Source organism: Tamandua tetradactyla, chromosome 1, assembly GCF_023851605.1.
Source record: "Tamandua tetradactyla isolate mTamTet1 chromosome 1, mTamTet1.pri, whole genome shotgun sequence".
In the NCBI taxonomy this organism is placed as follows: Eukaryota; Metazoa; Chordata; class Mammalia; order Pilosa; family Myrmecophagidae; genus Tamandua; species Tamandua tetradactyla.
The window spans coordinates 230,450,525-230,471,654 of NC_135327.1; the positions used below are offsets into that span (position 1 = coordinate 230,450,525).

Here is a 21,130-nt window from a genome sequence, read left to right on the forward strand (position 1 = left end):
CCCCTAATCCCTACCGAGTACCCGCTTCTGCTGGGTGAGGTTAAACGGAGGGGATACTGCCACCAAAGCAAACGACAGACACATGAGTGGAGCAAGGAAGAACACGCCTGTGGGGAAAGCGTTTTGAAAAGGAATAAAAAAGACAACTGTCAGGTAAGAAAATTACAGTCATAGTGATTTACCACAGCTCAAAGAATATAGCTGTTAATTCCTGAGAAGGGAACAAGGAAAGAAGAAGGAGAGACATTTACATTTTACTTTGTCTATTTAGATTTTTTTAAATGTCCATGTATTTATTTTTCATATAGTAAAAATTGGCCACTTGAACATTTTTATCTTTCATGGGACCAAGTAAAAGGGACATCAAATTTTAAACAAATTTCTTTTGAAATGTCCAAATAAAGAGTCAGGAGGAAAGGAAGGAGGGTGAAACTTTCTTTTAATCAAGGTGACAAATACATATTCATTGTTCTCTTCTCAATTCACATGATCTTATTTCCTAAATGCATGTGCAGCTTCCAGCAAATTCCACACATCGTCTTAATTATGACTCCACATCTGCCTACACGGTACTACAGGTCTACTCAGACTCAGGGGCGTGGGGGGTCAGAACGACAGCTGCCCTGCCCTTCAAAGCAAGTGGCACGTACCCCTCCTCCCCCTTTTCCACTCATCATCCTCAGGCCGCCCCACGATGGATGTGGAAAACTGTCATCACTTAGAACGGGAACAGAAAGGAGAAGTCAGATACGCAAACTTAAATTTATATTTTGAAACATTTAAAATTTCATATTAGCAATCTAATTTTAAAAGAAAAGACCCAATTAAGGTATTCATATGAAAAGAAAGTAAAAGGCCTCATGATATGCAAACAAAACAATTCAGTGGTGCCATCTGTGGAAATATTTTTATGAAATGCTCAGAGGACTAGTTTTTTAATGCTGAAATACTGTTATTTTCAAATATGTTTTAAATAGAAAGCTAAATGAATGCTTTCAGATTCTTCCACCATTGAACCAGAAAATAAGATGTTATTTTCATTTCATTTTGTGCATTATTTATATGGATACTGAAAGCTTTTGAATATTAAGCTGCTTAATAAGCAAAGTCTAATTTTCATATTTTATAAATAAATAACCAGATGTTTAGTTCTATTTACTTTTTTAACTAAAACTTCAAGTTTTGCTATTTACAATTTTTGCAAAGTGTATACATGACAAAATGTGTATGAAATAACAAGGGAGGCTATAGCATCCGTCTACATTTTTCAATAATAATTACCTCTGTATTTTTAAATCACCTTCTGTTTTGAAATGCTGTGGGTTCTAACAATGATCCAAGAAACACAGCACAACACAAGCTTTTAGGTAAATTTGTGTCTATATGGACAGAGAGAGAGTGAGAGAGGGAAAGAGAGGAAGATTTCAACACCATTGGGCAATGGGGAAACAGCTAGTGAGGTGGGCATGAAGACAGCTACGGTTTGAAATATCCACTTTGTATAGCTGTACAGTCTGTATTCACCATGAAAACCTGTCATTTATTTCAACCACATCCCACATAGAACCAGTCTGAAAAGGAATTTGTCAACAGAGAGAATTGACAGTTAGTGGGATATCAGAGGCCCAGTTTCATGAAAACATGCATATTCCTACCTAAAAATCCTGGTCCCTGGCCTATTTGGAATGACCTGCAGTCACCTTCATTTGACTGGACTGGTGGCTTCTGTTTTTCTTCCAGGTATTCATGGTTAAAACTTTTTAGGATTTCTAAGGTCGGTGGGCATTTGTTAGATAGGTCTGCTTGCTTTTTAACATCTAGGCAATCTCAGAAGATATCTGTTGAAAACCTGTGGTTCAGAAGTCCTCTTGGAACTGTTTTGTTGTTGTGTTGTGTTCACTGTACCCTAGTGGATCCCTTGTCTGGAACACCCCCCGCCCCCGCCCCCCAGCCACCCTGATTAAACAGTGCCTGAAGTGTATTCCTTGGTTCCTCTCGTTTTCTACCTTCTCACCCTAGCTCAGGCAGTGACTCTATGATATGGGCATTGAAAACCTGCTGATTGCTTTCTCTGCCCATCATCCTTAGCCGAGCGCCACACTCAAAGAAACCCAACCCTTGCTGGATGTCACCCAGATTCCGGAGGCTCAAAATGCTCTTCCCATCTCCCTGTTACTGGGCTTTTACTCCAACCTCCATTCAAGGCCATTTGATTTACTAGGAACAAACCTGCACCCCTAGCTCCGACCTTCAGCTCATCATCCACTTGTGTGACTATCCGTCTCCAGCTCCTCTCAGCCTGCCTCGTTGCCTGCTAAGCTTCCACCCTCCCTTGAGGCCAGTGTTAAATGTGGGGTTTTTCACAAACCCGTTCACCAGAGAAGCTGGATTCTTCTCCCTCTGTGCATAGCTGTCTGTACCTTCAGCACACACAGCTGGTGTCCCAAGAGTTTTTAGGCATATCTTTTCCCTCCCTCTTCTTAGGGTGGACGCTCCTGAAAGAGAACTGTGGTTTATTCTGGCAGTGCTTTGACCAGCCCCTGTCACACAGCAGGGCCTCACTCACCACGGAGTGCATGAGCGGTCTGGGAAAGGGGGACTGCGCAATGCAATAGCCGCAGCTTTCGCAGGATATTCTGGCTTCACTGGGAAGAAACCTGGGTCAAAATCTCAAAGACGGGCAGGCCATGGTGGCTCAGCAGGCAAGAATGCTTGCCTGCCATGCCAGAGGACCCGGGTTCGATGCCTGGTACCTGCCCATGTAAAAAAAAAAAAAAAAACTCAATGACCTTGACTGTGCCTCTTGAAAGAGGGGTGTGGATTATATATGCAAGTCCCAGACCAGCATATTTCAAATAAAAGAAAAAAAAAACCTCTTTAAATTAGTGTTTCCTCCAAAAAACACAGAAATCATTCAAGATGTCAGTTTTCCAACTTATATTGAAAATGCTACTTTGCAGCGATTTTGGCCCCTGTTTGGATTTGTCCCACTCCCTCAGGTAAGGGAAACCTAATTTCACATTGGCTGATCACTGACAGGAGCTTGAAAGACACAATAACCTGAGAAATTGAAAAGGCAAAACAGTCATCCATTTTTCACCAGAGTGTCCAGATTTTGAACAAATGTGATTGATTATTCGCCTATTTGAAATTCAGTGGAATACAGGTAACATATGTCAGAAAACATGCCTCCCATCCATATCAGGAGAGAACCAGGCTGCATCACACCCAAAGACGTGAGGGGTGACTCAATCCACGACTCATGGAGCCCCATCTTTCGGCTGTGCTCTCCCCTTTCCACTCAGCTCGTCAACAAGCATTAAGTGCCTAGGATATTCCCAGCACCAGAAAAAGGACATACAACAGTAAGCTAAAGAAGGCACAGTCCTTGCATGCCTTTTATTTACAGATAGCCCTTTTTTAGACAAATGTAATATTTTAAAATTGAAGCCATTATTAAGAATTACTGATTGCATATGTAGAATGGAATGATTTCTAAATGTTGTGTTAGTTAATTTTTTTTTAATTAATAAAAAAAAAAAAATTGAAGCCCATTGGCTTTCCCTCAAGCCAGCTCCTGTGCTTGACTTTGGCATTTTGCAATAGCAGCAGTGAATAGCATCTTCCTCTGCAAAACTCTTGGTGTTTCTTGTACAAACTATTGCAATTTTCTTCCCACTAAATATACAAACTCTAGTCTTTTTATATTTTAAAGCATTACACACACTTCTAGATTCATCTTCTTCAAGTTTATCACTTACGTAATTAAGGAATAATGACTTAAAATGACACTTAAGGCATCCTATAAAATTGTCCTAACTGACTGTTCTAATCTTAATATGCCACTTTTCTGTAAACACAACCCGACTTCACTCAAACCCACTTACTGACTGTCCCATCCATACCCATATGTCCTTCTCTGTGTATTTACTCAAGATCTCTTTTCCTATGACTCACTCTTCGTTCCCCACGTAACCACAGAAACTGTGGCATTCTTCAAGAAGGAGCTTACACAATCTTCTCTGAAGTTTTAAATGATTCTCGTGGGAGCAGGAGCTCCATAAGCTCTGGAAGCCCCCGTTGCATCACGCACGCCTTCTGAAGGACCCCCCACATGCACCCCATCTGATGGGAACTCTTCACCTTGCCAATGACTCACTAGACAATCCATGCCTAGAGGCGGAGGTGCTTTATTTACTGTTGTTCCACTAGGTGTTCAAAAAGCTTTTATTTGCTTATTGATATTTCTGATTACAAGTCTTTTTCTGAACCATACATATCTTCTAAGTCCTAGATTAAACCATGGCAAGACTGACCATGTGGTTTCCACACCATCCTGGAGACCGAAAATTAGAGCCCAAGAAGGAAAGGGTCTCTGCTCCATGAGGGGCCCCTCTGCTCCTTGTCTTTTTATTACTCTTCACTTTTCATGTTTTCTTTTCATTCTACCTTCTCCACCCTTGCCTTAGACCTACAAGGGCTTCTCTGGCATTTTGCACATCCCCGATAGTAGCACTTAAGGATTTAAATACTCTGATTTCTGGAATATACATAACGAATGATCATTTCCTTGATAAATTCTAAATTAACTTCCCAGTTTGTATGGAAAAAATAAAACTTTAAAACTTCTAACTAGACATCAGTATTTATTTTTAAGACTTTCAAATAAATTGTCAGCCAGCACAGGTGGCGTTAAAGGGAAATACAAATGATGAAAAATGACATACATGTGGCTGTGAATGTGACTGTACCGCTATCGTCTATCTCTCTACACTGGAAGAAAATAAAAATACAGCAACAGCTTCCTTAACCATCTTTTCTTTCTAGCTTTACTCCAATTACTCCCCATTGTGAAATCTGACAAACCACCTCAGCCAAAGTTATGTAATTGTAATTTTCAGGTTAAATTCACCTCTACACCAGAAAATGAATTAAAATTTAGAAGGAAAGTAGAGGTGAATCTAAACTGAAAATTACAATAACATAGCTTTGGCTGAAAAACTTTTCCAATATCTATACTCTTTCTTAAATTTTATTTATACCGTCGACATTGTCATAAAAGACAATGGATTTCCCAATAAATATCCCTCTTGAAATACCAAGTAAATTAAGAATAATAACTATAGTGAAGCTGTAGATTACTCAAAGTGAATGGATAAAAACCACTTACCCCCGGTTGCCACAGTGATTTCACGTAGAAAATGGCCATAAAATGGAAAATCGAAGGACAGATTCACTCTCTGCAAGGAAAGATACCAGAAAAGAAAATCAATAATGGATCAAATAGTAAATGTAAAATGAAGAGTGTTTCACTTAAAAAAAAACAATATTTCTATTTTGCCCCACTATTATGGTAGATGATTTTAAAACCCGAATCCTGAATGGTAACAAAAGATATTGTTTTCCTGGTAATTAAGAGTTTGAAATATGTGAAAAGAATCAAGTTGGGCTTGCTGTGGCCTGTTCCTAGCTGACAGAGAATCTACAAGCCTCAGCTATAAATCAAGCAGAATCATTTCTGTCAACATGATGAACAATTTTGGGTTGTTTTTAGTATGTCTAGACTTCTCAAAAGCAATAGACCGTGTTACATATCAAATCTGATTTTTTTAAAACTGAAGTTTTTAATTGTATGCTATTACAGCTTATATATTCAATTTGCTCTATATTCCATTATGAAAGTCAATTTTCATGGCACAAGATTATCTTGATCCTATAGATCTAAATCTGCTGATATTTTTAATGTTTTAGATGCAATGAGCTCTTCAGTACAGCATATTATGTTTCTTTTTAAATGCACAAAGTTGAAGGCTAAAAATGCTGGTTCCTGGAGAGCTACTTTCCCATGATACAGGGGAAAATTAAAGAGATTTAGAAAGGAAGAACGTTGCTAAGTTGCATCCCCCCTTTATTTTTCTGAAAGGGGATGTGGAACTCTGGCTCTTTATATTTATATCTTTATTTATGGTTTTTTTTTTTTTTTAATGAGAAGGACAGGGCACAGCCACCAGAACATCCTACCTTTTTGTATGTTTGAAGCCAGATATATTATTAAGAAAGAAAAAGTAAAAAGAGCGATCTATAATGAAGATGGTCAACTGAATAAAATAAAAGTATCCAGAGGGTAAGAAATCAGCTGGGTTAGAGCCAACAGTGCATGCCAAGTATCTACAATAAAAGGCTGCTGTGCTAACATTCAACAATTTCCATATTGCATCACTCTCAATGCACAAATAAAAAGAAATGGAGGGGCATATCTAGACTGAGTTTCGCTCTTTCCAATCCTGCAAATAATTGCTTTTCTATATTCATCAGAGATTTCTAATGAATTATTTGGCATGAAATTAATCATTCAAAATTTTAGAGTAACTTTCAATTAGTTTCTTTCTTCTTCTTTCCTTTATAATGAAAGCTACATTTTCAGAAAGGATTTGTCATCATTTTTATTTTGCACTGACTAATGGAACAACAAGCCCCATTTTCACAGCATCAGTTGAGATGAGTGGTCACTAATAGCCTTAAAATGAAAGCTTTAATGGCAAACTCATATATCTCAAAGAAAATGTCAGGAATAATTTTATAAAGGCACTCAGTGCACTATATTGCTTTTCATGATTTATTTCCATGCTCTAGAGCAAATTGGTAAAATTTACAACTTCAGACATTTGTGCTTTCAGGATATGAGTTTGGTTTAAACATACAACACTAACAACTCTATCGAGTACCACTCAGGATGGACAGGGGGATATGACATGTGCTTCTCAGCCACCACAAGCGGTACAGGCATTACAATGAGGGTCATAAATACATATGCATGTTAAAGGCTTCTTCTTGAAATGCTAGTAAGTCCTTAAAAAATTTGCAACATCCATGACTGAAATGCTTCCCTGCTCAAATGATCTCTCAACCCCATGCATCTCTGTGGCCTGCATCATGCTGAAAGCAAGTTAAGAAGTTGTCATTTCCTAAATAGCTGCACAATCCACCCATTTCTTGGCAGTCACTGCCACATACCCCAAGAGTAGATCACTATGGTTGCTGTAACTTCCTAAGAGATGTCCCAACTCCATCCTGTTCCGTACAATTCATTCTCTGTACTAGTGAGCATGTCACTGGCTCACTTTTAGCCAGTCAATAGAAGCTGATTGTCCCTTGGATGAAAGCCAATGTACTTAACATGAGTTCTGAGGTGCACCCTACGTGGCTCTCCTATCCACAGCCTCTCCGGACCCCACCGCTGCTCAGTTCTACAGCTGGATGCAGCCTCTGCTCTGCTAGCCCCTAACCTGGGCCCTGTGGCACCTCCATGCCATCCTCTGCTGGACTAGTCTCCCAAACCTGTTCGGTCGTGTCTTCCATATTCTTCAAATCTTGGCTTAGCTTGGATTACTGCAAAAACAAGCCATGACACAAGGACTTAGAGGCAGATAGCTTGTTACAGGGGACTCCTAGGAAGCTCATGCTACAGGAAGAGGGGCAGGTAAGAAAAAGGGAAAGAGAAAAAGCAGCGACAGGTATATTATCGGGTGTGTTACCGCCATAGCTGATGGGTCTGAGTCCCAGGGGTGACCCTCTGAGGAGGTGTAAGGGAAACAGGCTTTGGCCCATTTCACTGTGGCTCAAGGTGGACCACTGGCCCACCGGTCCACCAACGCCTGCCCTCGGCTGGGGGAGAGACCCTGGGGGAGCTCCCTCAGCAGAGGAGAGAGCACTGGGAAGGTTAGCCACGGCCTCCGGGGTTCTGGGAGGTGACGCACTGCCAGGTGCTGCTCCCACAGGACCTCTGGGAGCCCTGGCTTGGCCTCCGGGTTGTGGTGAGGTCTTCTTGCCACTCCCCGGGACCCTGAGTCTTGTGCACAAGCACCCTTACAGTGGTCACAGAGTGTCCAGGCTGCACCTACTCAAAGTCAGGCTAAGCCAGAGGCAGAGTGCTGAGCCACGGCCAAGGGAGAGGCCATGACTTGGACCTGGGCCTGGATGCAACTGAGGCAAGTCCTATTATCACCAAGATCTTAAAAATGGGTGATGAGGGTCACACTGAAGGGCAAGGCTTTGGAAATTATCCTCCCTCATTAAAATACATGTACAATTATTGACAGTCCCTTCCAACTTGCAAAAGTCAGAATGGGCATAGCACAAATACCCCTAAAGAGTGGAAGACCAAAAGGTGATGGCAGAGTTATACAGAGAAGACATTTCTTTTAGTCACCAGTATCTCAGAGCAGCTAGAAGGAAAATCCTAAAATTGGAGAATTGCAACTCATACAAACGCTGAAATCTGTTCTACAACTAATTGTTGTGCTGTTCTTTGAAATTTATTGCTTTTTTGTATATATGTTATTTTTCACAAAAAAGAAAAAAAAGTCAATTGTGATGACAAAAAAAATATTTATTCTTTCTAGCCTCTAATGTCCTAGAGCAGCTAGAAGGAAAAATCTGAGATGATGGCATGGTAGCCCATGACAAACTCTGGGATCTGTCCTGTAACTACTTGTTGAAGAGTGCTTTGAAAACTATTGCTTTTTTTTTCTGGTCTTTTTATATATATTATATTACACAACAAAAAAGTTGAAGAAAAAAAACATAGGTACACTAATACAACCACACATACAGCTAAAAATCAGGGAAAGAAAAACAGAGACAACGAAGCACTAATTGCAGGAAGTGTTTTCATGCCCAATGACTGTGCTCAATGTCATTCTTCTCGGGTGATTGAATACTGTTTTGACCCAGTATGGCTTATAAGCTAGGTATTGGGTAAATAAAGGAAAGATTTGTTTGCTCATTCATTCATATGGTTAATCAATAATCAGTTCTTCAGCACCTCACATATTCCAGACACTAACTCAGGCTGAGGATGAAACACTAAGTTCCAACCCTCCTTTGGGGAGACCATGGTGTGGTGGGAAAAGCTACCCAGAAGATCCACGATGGGACCTTCCAGTTACCATGAGCCTGAGGGTACCCAACCAAGGCACGGGGTCCTGAAATCCAGGGGCAGGGATCCTGGAACCCAGAGGAGGGGGTCTGGAAACCCAGGGGAGAGGGTCTTAAAGCCCAGGGCTCCTATAAGACAGATGAAGGACCCTAGAACGCAGACAAGGGTGTCCTGAAACCAGAGGCGGGGATCCTGAAACAGACTCACAAGAAGAAACAACTAGAAGATGACCAGATGAGGCCTTAGGGCATGGGAGTGGAGGGGAAGGTCAGAATACAGAGAGACACTGAAGTTGTAAGGATTCGAAAGGAACTGGACAAAAACACTGAGAGAACTCACACGTCTCCAGTGCGGGAAGTGGGGAAGCCACAGGGATACAAACGAGATGGTGGAGGAGGAAAAGAAACTTTGGGGTTAGTTGGGAGAAGACTTGCCGTGCCACTAGTTAGCAATGCATCTTCTAGCTGTATAATTGAAAAAATAAAATAAAAATGATCCAAAATAGTACATGAAAGAAACAACTCGGCTGGAACCAAAAAGGCCAGTGGAACACTGGGCATTGTCACCAAAAGACACTGTGAAGGTACATACCATGGAAAGTGTAAGGAAAACACTAACCTCACCCTCCCTGCAGTATCAGAGCTCAATCCCTAAGACGTTTAATGTAAAAGGAAAAACATTCAGGGAAACCGTCAGGTGGAGAAAAATAAATTGAATTAGAGTCTGAGCAGTTTTTTTTTAAGGTCTCAGAACTGAAATTTCATGAGAGTGAATGTCATAAAGAAATCAACTGAATTTGCTGCATTTCCTCATGTTCTAGCCAAAGGGATAACGGTTTGAATGAAGGAGGAGGGAGATCTTCAGACAAGCATCAGAAGTATTAGTTTTGATATGGAGGAAGATGGATTTGTGGAATATTATTTGAAGAGTTGGTACAGATATAGTAAGTAGATTCTAATTGGTTGGAGCAAATTTATGGACAGGAGAGCCCTGGAAAAGCAGCCCGCTTCCTGCAGCGTGTCTGGGGATGTCCATGCCGGCAGCAGACAGACAGAAAGACAGACTCAGGTCTGTACTCAGTTCTGAGCTGTGCCCACACTTCTTTTGCCTCTTGTACCTATTTTTCTTATGACTTTCACTGTCTGTTTTTTTGACATTATGACCTCTGCCAATTCTTGTGAATAACACTGGAATTCTAATTCTGAGTATATCTTGTTCCAGGTAAACGTCTTTGCCTGTTTCTCAGTGGTGTTACCAAGATAAAGTAATGAGTTAATGCCTATAGAATGCTGCAGTTTGCAGTAACTGCAACTTACAAAGAGTTAAGAATTTGAAGTGGGCAGGTTTATAATCTTCAAAACCATTTCTGAATGTCATTAATAAAAGCTGCTTTTTGTTTTCAAAACATCTTCTAATTTACAGTAATAAAGCAACACTTTTTTGGCTCCCCCAGGTCTCTTTATTTCATCTTTATAAAGCATAATCCTGATGTAAACAGCTTGTAGGAAGAAAATTAGTGTTAATTAAACTTTTAATAATTGCTGATCCCATGAGTTTATGATGGCAAAGGATATAAAGAAAGTAGGCAATATGATTTCTTCAAGAATGGAATTATGGATTTTTTACATATATTTTAACATACTATATTTAATTTATTGCATGTTTGAGGGATGCATGTTTGTCTATTGAAGCTGTCAAATAAGTGGTATATTATTAATAAAGCAAGATTTGTGTTACTGTTTTCCAAAATAAGTTTCAAAAATAGATCAAATCAATCATGAGTCAAATAATTTTCAGTTTGTTTATTATGTAAAGCATTAATTCAGGAAATTGTAAAACTTAAACAAAAGGTATACTTTACTTTTTCCTCATTAATATTTCAATGTTATAAGCTTTCATATGAAATGCCTCAATGAGCAATACTGTTTCCAGTAAGATTTATATCTCTAATAAATAAAACTGAATTACTATCAGATAACTATGAATAAATTTAACTTATTAATTTTTGAGTGACAACTACTCTTCCAATGTGCACATAACTATTGACTAATTTTCTTGAAAACTGATTAAAGTCCACGTGAAATTCATGAACTTACAAATTCTTAGAACAGACATTTTATCAACTGTAAAACTCACATTTTACAATCTTCTTTTAGTCAAAGTAGAGGGAGCTTTATTTTTACACTTGCAATAACTTATTCCTAATATATGAATAGTTCAGCTTGGTTCTGGAGTCGGAGAGACAGAAAATCAAATACCAGCTTTGTCACTCAGGAGCTATATGATTTCATCAATCATTTAACCTCTTTAGGCCTCAATGTTCTCATCTGTAAACTCAATACGTATTTCAGGTGCTATTCTAAGGATCAAATGACCAAATAATTGGCTTTTCCTAGCACTGAGTTAATGATGGTTAATATCATTTCAAGTACAAGGACATGCCTAGCATAGCAATTGTTCCTTAAAACTAACTTCTAGAACAAACATAACGAACTCCTATTTGATTCCAATAAATGGCTAGAAGTGATTTGATACACAGTGTTTCAAATACATAAATACATCATAATAATTCTCTGAAGGACTAACCCAAGGCAGCCAAATTGCTTCTCTAATGGAATTGATGCCACGATTAGACATCATGTTTTTGAACATTAGGATGCCTGTATTTTTGTTGTACTGAGATAATCATAACTGCTTCATTTACTGGGGTTAGGAGAATGGAATTAACATCACATATATCAGGCATTATATAAGATAATTTGCCTGTAATATTTCATTCAATCCTAAAATAGTCCATACGATAGAAATTATTATTCCCATTTTAAATTTGAGGAAATCTACCTGAGTCTCAAAATTACATTGTTAAGTAGCAAAGAATATTTACATCCAAAGCTAGGATTCCAGCTTAGATCCTTTCCCATTCAGAAAACGACCATAGGTATTCTCTTCTTCTGAGCACAAGGGCTTCGAAACGCGAGATAAATCATTATGCATGGAAAAGCTGAGACAAAGCACATGAAATCGTGTTTAAAATAATTCAGTGAGATTCCTTCAGGGTAAGCACTACCTAGGATTAAGTCTGGGGAGCTGTGGGGCGACTGGCCTGGAAGTCCCTCATCCTGGAAATGGAGTTTCCCTAGCAGTTCATGATCACAGAGCTTTGAGGATGCCCAAGGCACAGTCCACTGTCCCATTGTGGATGCAGACAGCTCTGTCTCACTGCTCTGCTATCGATACCCAGGGCACCTCACTCCTCAGGACCCCCATGCCAGGGGTTTTCCCACCTTCATCAACTCTCTCACATCCAGGTTCCCTGTCAGTACTTTAGTCCTCATAAAAACATCATCATCATATTCACCACCATCATCATCATCATCACCACCATCACCACCATCATCACAATCATCATCATCATCACCATCACCATTATCATCACAATCATCGTCATCATCATCATCACCATCACCATCACCACCATCATCATTATCACCATCATCACCATTATCATCACAATCGTCATCATCATCACCACCATCATCACCATCATCATCATCACCATCATCATCATCATCATCCTCACCATCACCATCATCATCATCACCACCATCACCATCATCATCACAATCATCACCATCACCATGACCATGACCATCATCATCATCACCATCAACATCAATATCATCACCATCATCACTATTATCATCACAATCATCATCATCACTACCACCATAATCACCACCATCATTACCATCAACATCAATATCATCATCATCATCATCATCATCCTCACCATCATCACCATCACCATCATCATCATCATTATCACCATCCTCACCATCACCATCATCATCACCACCACCATCACCATCATCATCACAATCATCACCATCACCATCATCATGACCATCATCATCATCACCATCAACATCAGAATCATCACCATCATCACCATTATCATCACAATCATCATCATCATCATCACTACCACCATAATCACCACCATCATTACCATCAACATCAATATCATCATCAGCAGCATCATCATCATCACCACTATCACCACCACCATCCACATCACCATTAACATCACCACCATCACCATCATTACCACCATCACCATCATCACCGTCGTCATCATCATCATCAACATCATCATCATCATCATCATCATCACCATCGTCATCATCATCATCATCAACATCAGTGTCATCCTCTCCACCATCATCACCATCACCAGCACCTTCACCGTCATCACCATCACCATAGCTGGGGCTCTGTTGCACGTCTTTACATGGTCTTGACACTGGTCGTGTGTAATAGTTTCTGATCCTCATTCCACATGCAGGAAATATGAGACTCAGCAGGGAAAATTATGAATGCTAAAACTAGTAAGTGAACGTATGATGAGAAACAGGACAGCTGTATGGTCTCAAAGTATCTTGCAACACGATATTCATATGTGTTAATTATAAAAGGAAATGTAGTGACTTTACAGGATGAAAGAAAACCCGGCAGGCATTACTTTAAGCAGGTGATCAGACTTAACCAGTAATAAGATACGTGTCATTGTGTACCTCCTGATCTATGAAAATATATAATATCACTCCTGTAGTTTTCTTACCAAAAACAGAGACCTGCATTTAATTAGGAAGAAAAAGCAGACGTGAAAATCAGGGCATTCCACAGAATAATTGGCCAATACTGTTCAAAAGTCTTATATTCATGAAAGACAAAAAAACACCAAGGAACTGTCTCAGACTGGAGGAGACTAAGGAGAGCTGAGGAGTTGAGGAGTAATTGTACCGTGGGCTCCTAGATTGGATGCTGGAAAGGAAAAATGGATGTTCTGGGGGCAGTTAGCATAGTCTGAATAAGGCCTGTAGATTAGTGATGAGTATAGTACTGGTGCTAATTTCCTGGTACTGATAATTGTACTGTGGGTGTGTAAGATGTTAACATTTAGGGAAGCCTGGTGAAGCATCTATGGGAAATATTTCTATCACTTTTGCAACCTATTTTAAGCCTGAAATTATTTCAAAACGAAACTTTATCAAAAAGGACAAGTAATGAGTTCAAACCACTAGCAAGTAGGCAAGCCGAGATTTTGATCGAAATTTGACTCCAAATCTCTGATTCTTTGTTCTGTCTCCTGTTCTGATACCAGATGACTCATTTCCTTCCTGTTCCCAGATGCAGTGATTGTGCTGTGCTCTACCTGGGGTCCCCGTCCAAGTCAGCCATGAACCCCCTTCCTTTCTGTGCCTGGGCTGCCCGTTTGGAGTCTCCTGCCCTCACTTACTATGAGGCTGGTCCATCGGCCCCTCCAGGAGAGTTTACCACAATCTCAGCCAGAGTGTGCTGTATAGGTCCCCATGACTGCATGATACATGCTCCAAGTGGTAATGGGCTTTTATCAATAGCAGGCATATGATCATTTCCCAAAGTCTCAGGGGCTTGGGGATCCAGAAGGTTCCACCTTGGACTTTCTCATAGAGCTTCAGTCAAGGTATCGGCCAGGGCTGCCATCATCTGGAGGCCGGACCGGGCTGGAGGGTCTTTGGATGGCGAGCTGGTGCTGGCTGTGGACAGGGGCCTCAGTTCCTGCGCTCGGCCTCCACCTGTGCTGCTGTGGGGGTCACCCTGAAGGGAGGAGGCTTCCCCCAGAGCGAGGGATCCAAGGGAGACCCAAGGGAATCCACTGCTCTGAGCTGGTCGAGGACTCACGCAGCAGCTCTTGTGCCATATTCTATACATTAGCAGCAAGTCACCACATCAAGCCCACACAGAGGGGCAATCAGACGCTATCTTAGAGGGAGGGAAGAATGTGGGGAATTTGAAACTTACTTAAACCAATGGGTTGCGGTCCATGGCGTATCTCCCACCTGCTCTGCCTGTCACGGGGAGATAAGGCCACAGGTTGATATTTCTCATCTCTCATCTCAGCTCTGTGCAGTCATCTGTCCCAGGATTTCTTTCCAATTGACCTTTTCCAATTCCTCTGACTAGTCCTGGATTCTTTTATCCTGTGCCCAGCTCAGACGCTGGCCCTGAACTGGAAACTGGAAAGTCCTCCAGTGGGGCCCAGGGCGGGACTTACAGCTGCTGAGCCCAACAGAAGAGGTGACGTCCCCTCCCCAGCACCTGTGCGATTCAACAATGCCCCTCGCCAGGAGTGCTCTCCACGTGCCTTTATGTCAGGACTTGTTTCACTGCATCAGAATTATTGGTCCAATAGATCCTGCAGATAGCAAGTAAGCTTCATGTGTCCTCCTTCCTTCCCCAGCTGGGCACTTGCAGCTGTACCATGGAGGGGCCGAGCACGTCCTCCTGGTACCAGGGAGGGCAACCCCAGGAGGGCAGTGTGGCGGGAATTATACTCAATTTGGAGTCAGAACACACAGATTCAAATCCTACTCTTAACTGCATGGCTTCAGGCATGTCACCGACGCTCTCTGCACCTTGTATTCTTGAACAACAAATGGCCTTCATGTGGAAGGGCTGATGTCCTCCGACTTGTGCCCGGGTGACCACATGTGGGCTGGTCCGGGAGGAGGGGGCAGCAGGAGGGCCGACCTGGGGCTGGACAAGCCCCTTTGCAGCAGCCTGGTGTGCACATGCTGAGAACAGTCTCGCCAGGCTGCTTTCGGGGCTGCAGGCATGGTGTAAGATGTCCTCATTCCCCATGGGCCATGGCCGGGAAGGGATGAGTTGCACTGCTGCATCTAATGGCTACACACACTTTGTAAGTGGAGGACTCCCTCAAATGAAAAATGTTGAAAAATAAATGGGACTTGTGAATCACTGTGGAGCTGCTGGATCTATTCACTTCATCTGGTAAAGCTCTCTGCATCTGGTCAATGCAGGGCCAAAGTATTTTTGCGGGCATTGTTTGACATAAACAACCAGAATGACCAAAGTCACCCTAATATGATTAGAGCTTCGGGTCTTAGTTCTCGGTAGATATAAGAACTTAAATTTTCTTTAAAATATAATAATGACGAAACATGGTTACATGACACCCAGAATGAATGGGGCAAAAGCCATAAGAAGAGAAAATCTGGGAAGAGTGCACAGGCGCCTTCTCCAAGCGAATGTGCCGCCTCACAGGGGCTGGGCAGAGCTGGGCGCTGGGGCATGGCGGGGGCCCAGGACTGCACGGCAGCCCCCCACCCCCGTTCCTTTGCACACTCGGGAGCTAGATCTTCCATTTTCTTCCCTTCCAGAGTGGACTCAGGGGACTCAGAGCCAAGCACACAGAATATGTGCTTTCTTTTTAGAATTCCCAATGGTAACTGTCTTTGGTTTATGTCCCTAGGTAAGTGAAATAACTTCTCTGTTAAAAGTAATACAAGACAAAGTACAGTAGAAAGATGAGGCATGAATATATAGCCCCACATGTATGCACAGATCTATAGACAGTGACAGAAAAATTAAAGTGATGATCTCATTTCCACAGCAAGCAAATGGTAAAGGAGGATGGCAGAGAGGAGAGGCACAGACCTGTGGGTAAGAGCAGTGGAAGCTTCTGTGGACACGCCCCGAGGTGAGAGCCTGCTTAGATCCTAAAGGAGCCCAACATAATGTGTCATGGCTTTACTGGGCAGGGCTGTTCTAACCGGGGAATTTCACCGACTCTTACACGCTGGGAGGTCTAGAGTAGACGGAGGCTATTAATCCACGGGTGACAATTAAATGACCCAAATGTCCATGGGCAGGGGAGGTCAACATGCAGATGTACAGACTGGGATTGGCCACTCCTTTCAGAAAGAAACCCCATCGACTGAATTGATTTATTGAGCTAGAAAATCTAACTTTTCCAGCATTTTTTTCATAAGGGAACTGAGAACTTAATTAACCCTGCACATTACACGACACTCTAGAAAACAGAAAATACATTTGTCGTCACCTGTGTCCGCCTGCATGGACGTTAGAGCCAGCCGACGCGGCTGTAGCTCGGGGCCTCCCACACCACCAGGCCCACTGAACACTCCGCTGACAGTAACTGCTGTCAACAAATCGGGATTGTTGAGATGACTTCTGTGAATACTCACAATGCAGGCAGAGTGCAGGGAATCAGGCTGTTCAAGGGCCCAGAGAAGGTGCCAGGGAATTTTATATGGGGCCACAGGGCGGGCCAGGGTGGGAGGCCTGGGGGTAGGCATGGGAGGGTGTGGACCAGAAGCAGCCCCTCTGGCCTGCTCACTCTGCTGGAGAAGCGGGGCACCTTGCAAAGCGCAGACTGATTCGGAGTATCTGGGGCAATGCTGCAGAGCTCCCTGGTCTGTTGGTCTTGCTCAAAGACCCCAATTCCAGGAGCCTGGCACTCAGACAGCCTGGGGAACTCCAAAATCATCACAGTATCCTTTGGCAGGCGTGAGAAGGGTTAAAAGGATGACTAGATTTGGTTCTGGAACGCCTCATCCTGCTTCACCTGGTAGCACTTATGTGGCCTGGAACTTTCCACTTAAGGAAATGAGGTAGAGCTACTGCCCCCCACGTAATGTTCTGCAAAACTTTTCTGTGGCCCCAGGTCACGTGAGGGATATTTTTCCCCAGACCAACAGCCCTCAAAGAGGCGCAGGTGCACGAAAATACTGCTCTGAGTTCACCACGACGCCCCTGGGCATTCACAGTTTGAAACATTCCTCCCTTAGGTTGATTAAAATCTGCCCTGCAGGGTACTAGCCCCCCCAGCTCCTGCCCATGCAGCCTTCAGGTAAAGGTGTGAGTGATGATGAAGCTTTCCCCTACAACTGCTGCCAAAAACAATGCACCAGGTCCTGCTACCTTATTTCTTCCCAACAACTCCTGTCTTCACCCCTTCCTTGTAGGTGAAGACAGCAAAGAGGAGGGAGTTTACATAGCATGCTCAAAGCCCCCCACGGGTCACCAGGGGACAATGCCAGGACTCAAAGGAATCCTGGTTCTGAAGCCCATGTGTTCAGACACTACAGCCAGCTTCTGTTCAACTGATGCCTTAAGATCTGGAATTCAGCGTCAGCCAAGTTCATGCAAGGAGTGACCAAGTAATTCCCACCTAGATTACGGGCTGTGACTGACATTCAGGCCAAGTTTATATCTGACTCCTTCATCCTCCCCTGTTAACTTTTTAAAAACCTTTTATTTTGAAATAATTTAAAATTCTAAAAAGTCACAAAAATAACCGAAATCCTCCCCCATCACTTTTAAGTGGGTTCACCATGCCACCACATACGCCAAGGACTTGAGAGTTCCAAAGCTAAGAAATGGATGTTCTCCACAGAGTTTCCCAGAGTTTCTCCCTAGGAGTGTCCCCCAGACCTACGCAGACCCGCCAGCCTGGGGCAGCTGGAGGAAGGTGTCCACTCAGCCTGTTTGTCACGCGGTCCCGGGTTTGCTCCTTCCCAGTGGGCTGTTAGGTGATAAGGAAGCTCTGGCAGTATCTCATCTATGGAGAGGGTTGACTTGTCCCTACCCTGTCCTATTAGCACTGAGTGGAATAGCAGAGAAAGGGGCACCTCCTGCCTAGGCTGGAGACTCAGGCACAGTGGCAGCTCTGATGGACAGACCACTCTTAAACAAACTGGGTGGGGAAGCTGGCCATTCTGCCTGCTGTCATACTCTCCCCCCCAAGTGATATGCTGCAATTTGGTAGAAACAGACGAAAGTAAAGATGTTATATACAAAATATTTTGTTAAGCTACTATAATACTAACTTGCCCAGGAAATCTCAACCCTAAAATGCCTCAGGTCTTTTACCTTCTATAATTTAATATTTTCCAAAACAATTAAACCTGCTTGCTCTCAGTTGTATTCATTTGTAAGGAAGGTTATGCTCCAGTTATATTTTGCTAACTTTTCTATACTAAAAAACATTTTCCTCCCAAAAGACTCATGTAAAATTTTTATCATTTAATAACTTGCAGATGAGACTATGTTTCGTAATCATGTTATCAAAATTAGGCTGTTGCAGGCCTTTTAGACTCACGGGGAGATCTCAGAAGAGAAGAGGAAACTGGCTGTGAAAGACAATCTAGACTCAAGAGCAGTGGTAGGTGGGCTGCTTTATCTTACCAAGGCTGAGAGTCCCCTTTAGCAGCCTTCATAATATGAAAGTTTAACGTGACACTTCTAACATGGGCTTAGAGGAGTCAGAAGCATTTACTTCATTCATGACTTTAAAGAGCTGAGTAGATATTTATCTACCGAGAATTATTTTCTAGGTACCCCTGGTAGCAGAGGAGGTAAAAGAAAAAGCTCTAACGTTATATAAAGAATGGTGTCCTCCTCTATTAGTGACCCACCATGGAGAAAAAGATTAAACTCCATTGAAATATGAGGAATCCAGGTAGCAATTACAAATAAAAAGTACATGTTCTTGCTTTGGAAAACTAAGATTTGTTGCAGCCATAAAAGTTGGTCATTTTGGACCTGGTAGGACGGCACTCTTCAAGAATCTCCAAAGTCCCTCTCGGGTCTAAAATTTGGTTTCAAGATTCAGGAAGGATATAAGGGGAGCTTACACCATTGGAAAAGTGCATCTGTTAATAAATTTAGATCAGTAAATGGAATTCACTAAATTCAGCATGATTAGATGTGGCCTAAGGACAGTTTAACCTGCATCTAGCATCCATCAGCAGGAGGGGAAGACATCGTGGTACAACTGAAAAATTAGGATTTAAGGGATGACTTTGATTGCTGAATCACTGTACAGACATTCCATTTTCCTTTCTGGTATAGTAGAGGAGATCTAGAGGGAAATATCTGAAATCTCTAAATTGTAGCCCAGCCACCTTGATCTCTGGTGATGACTGTGTGGGCTTTATCTCACGCCCCTGGGATTGTAAAAACCTCATGACTAACCCTCACTTGTCACCATTCTTTCAGTTTTTCAACTTTGGAGGTCTGTGATCACTAAAGACAGTGCCTAATGTTTATTAATGAAGGGTCCTGGGTCAGCCCAGGACTAACCCACCCCGAGTCCAAAGTTATCTTGAGAACCGAAGCTGGATCTAACTGAAATGGGGCCGCCTGGCATGCGCAGTAGCTTAACCTTTAACCTACAAGTCACCTGTACCTCATTCTAACACTAAATTATAAAGCTAAGTAAGTCACACCCATCATCATAGTAAGGCATTTTCTTACAATCGTCCTGTGACTACGCGTGTGATCAATATGTGCACACTCAATAATCAGATCACCTCCAATTACATCATCTGGGGCCACCGGGCTCGTCATCCTAAAACGTGCCCATCTTCTAATTCTGTAAAACTATCAGAATTACTGCAGTTTGGGGAGACAGAATTTGGGCTGAGAGGCCATCTGCTCTCTTGCTACATACCTACTAATAAACTCCTTCTTTCTTTGAAACCCCAGTGTCTCAGGAATTGGTCATTCGGGCGCATCAGGCAAAAGAATCCACTGCCTTTGTCCAGAAACTGTGGCAAGATACATGTCAGCTTTGCGGCATGGCACAGAGGTGGGCTCTTCCTTTCCATGAAAGGCCCTAAAGAGAGCTTTCTTCAGTACAGAGAGCATTAACTGCAAAGCTGGTGAGTGATGCACACGAAATGACAACGATAATCAAGTATTCATGGTAGGATGGTAAAATGTTTAAGTATGAAATGCCATCACATCGCTTCAAACTTGCCATGTGCCGTGGGCAGGACAGAGACCAGCGTCTCTCTCTCTCTCTCTCTCTCTCTCTCTCTCTCTCTCTCTCTCCCTTCCTCCCTCTCTCTCTCTCCCTCTCTCTCTAACAATGTAACTGGTTGACACCTTGAAATGCACAGCTGTTTATCAGAAGCTTAAGGGCCTCAACTTTTTAAAAATCTCTGAAGAGAACTGCAGCACAATTTGATAATTCTCAGAGTTGTGTTAGTATTCACAATTGAGCCAAAACAAGAATATAAAAATTGTTAACTAAAAGAGTGCATCGTGTTCTTTCTTCATACATGTAAGGACTTAGTTAAATACAATTAAACCAGAGAGACACATCTAGACTCAACTTGTGCCGGTGTGTCTGAAACTAGATGAAAATCCTAAAAGCTTGAGAGATTGTGAGTTTTAAACTGAAAGGAAGTGACTCAAAAGACAAACTGTAGCAAGTCTGTACAACAAGCCCAAACTGGACATAAATAAAAGTGACCTGTTATTAGATACTGTGAACAGATAACTGGGGCAAAATGTGCTGTCTAGAAATTAGCCCAACAG

The 21,130-nt window shown here is 42.2% G+C and overlaps 1 protein-coding gene across 1 annotated transcript in view; it reads right to left on the minus strand.

The window, feature by feature from the left end:
* PLXDC2 (plexin domain containing 2) overlaps positions 1 to 21,130 on the minus strand; it is a 372,398-nt gene that overhangs the window by 174,984 nt on the left and 176,284 nt on the right. The window contains exon 4 of the mRNA XM_077154385.1: positions 5,171 to 5,240. Within this exon, the coding sequence (XP_077010500.1) occupies positions 5,171 to 5,240 (70 nt within the window). The remainder of the gene's footprint in view (positions 1 to 5,170; positions 5,241 to 21,130) is intronic.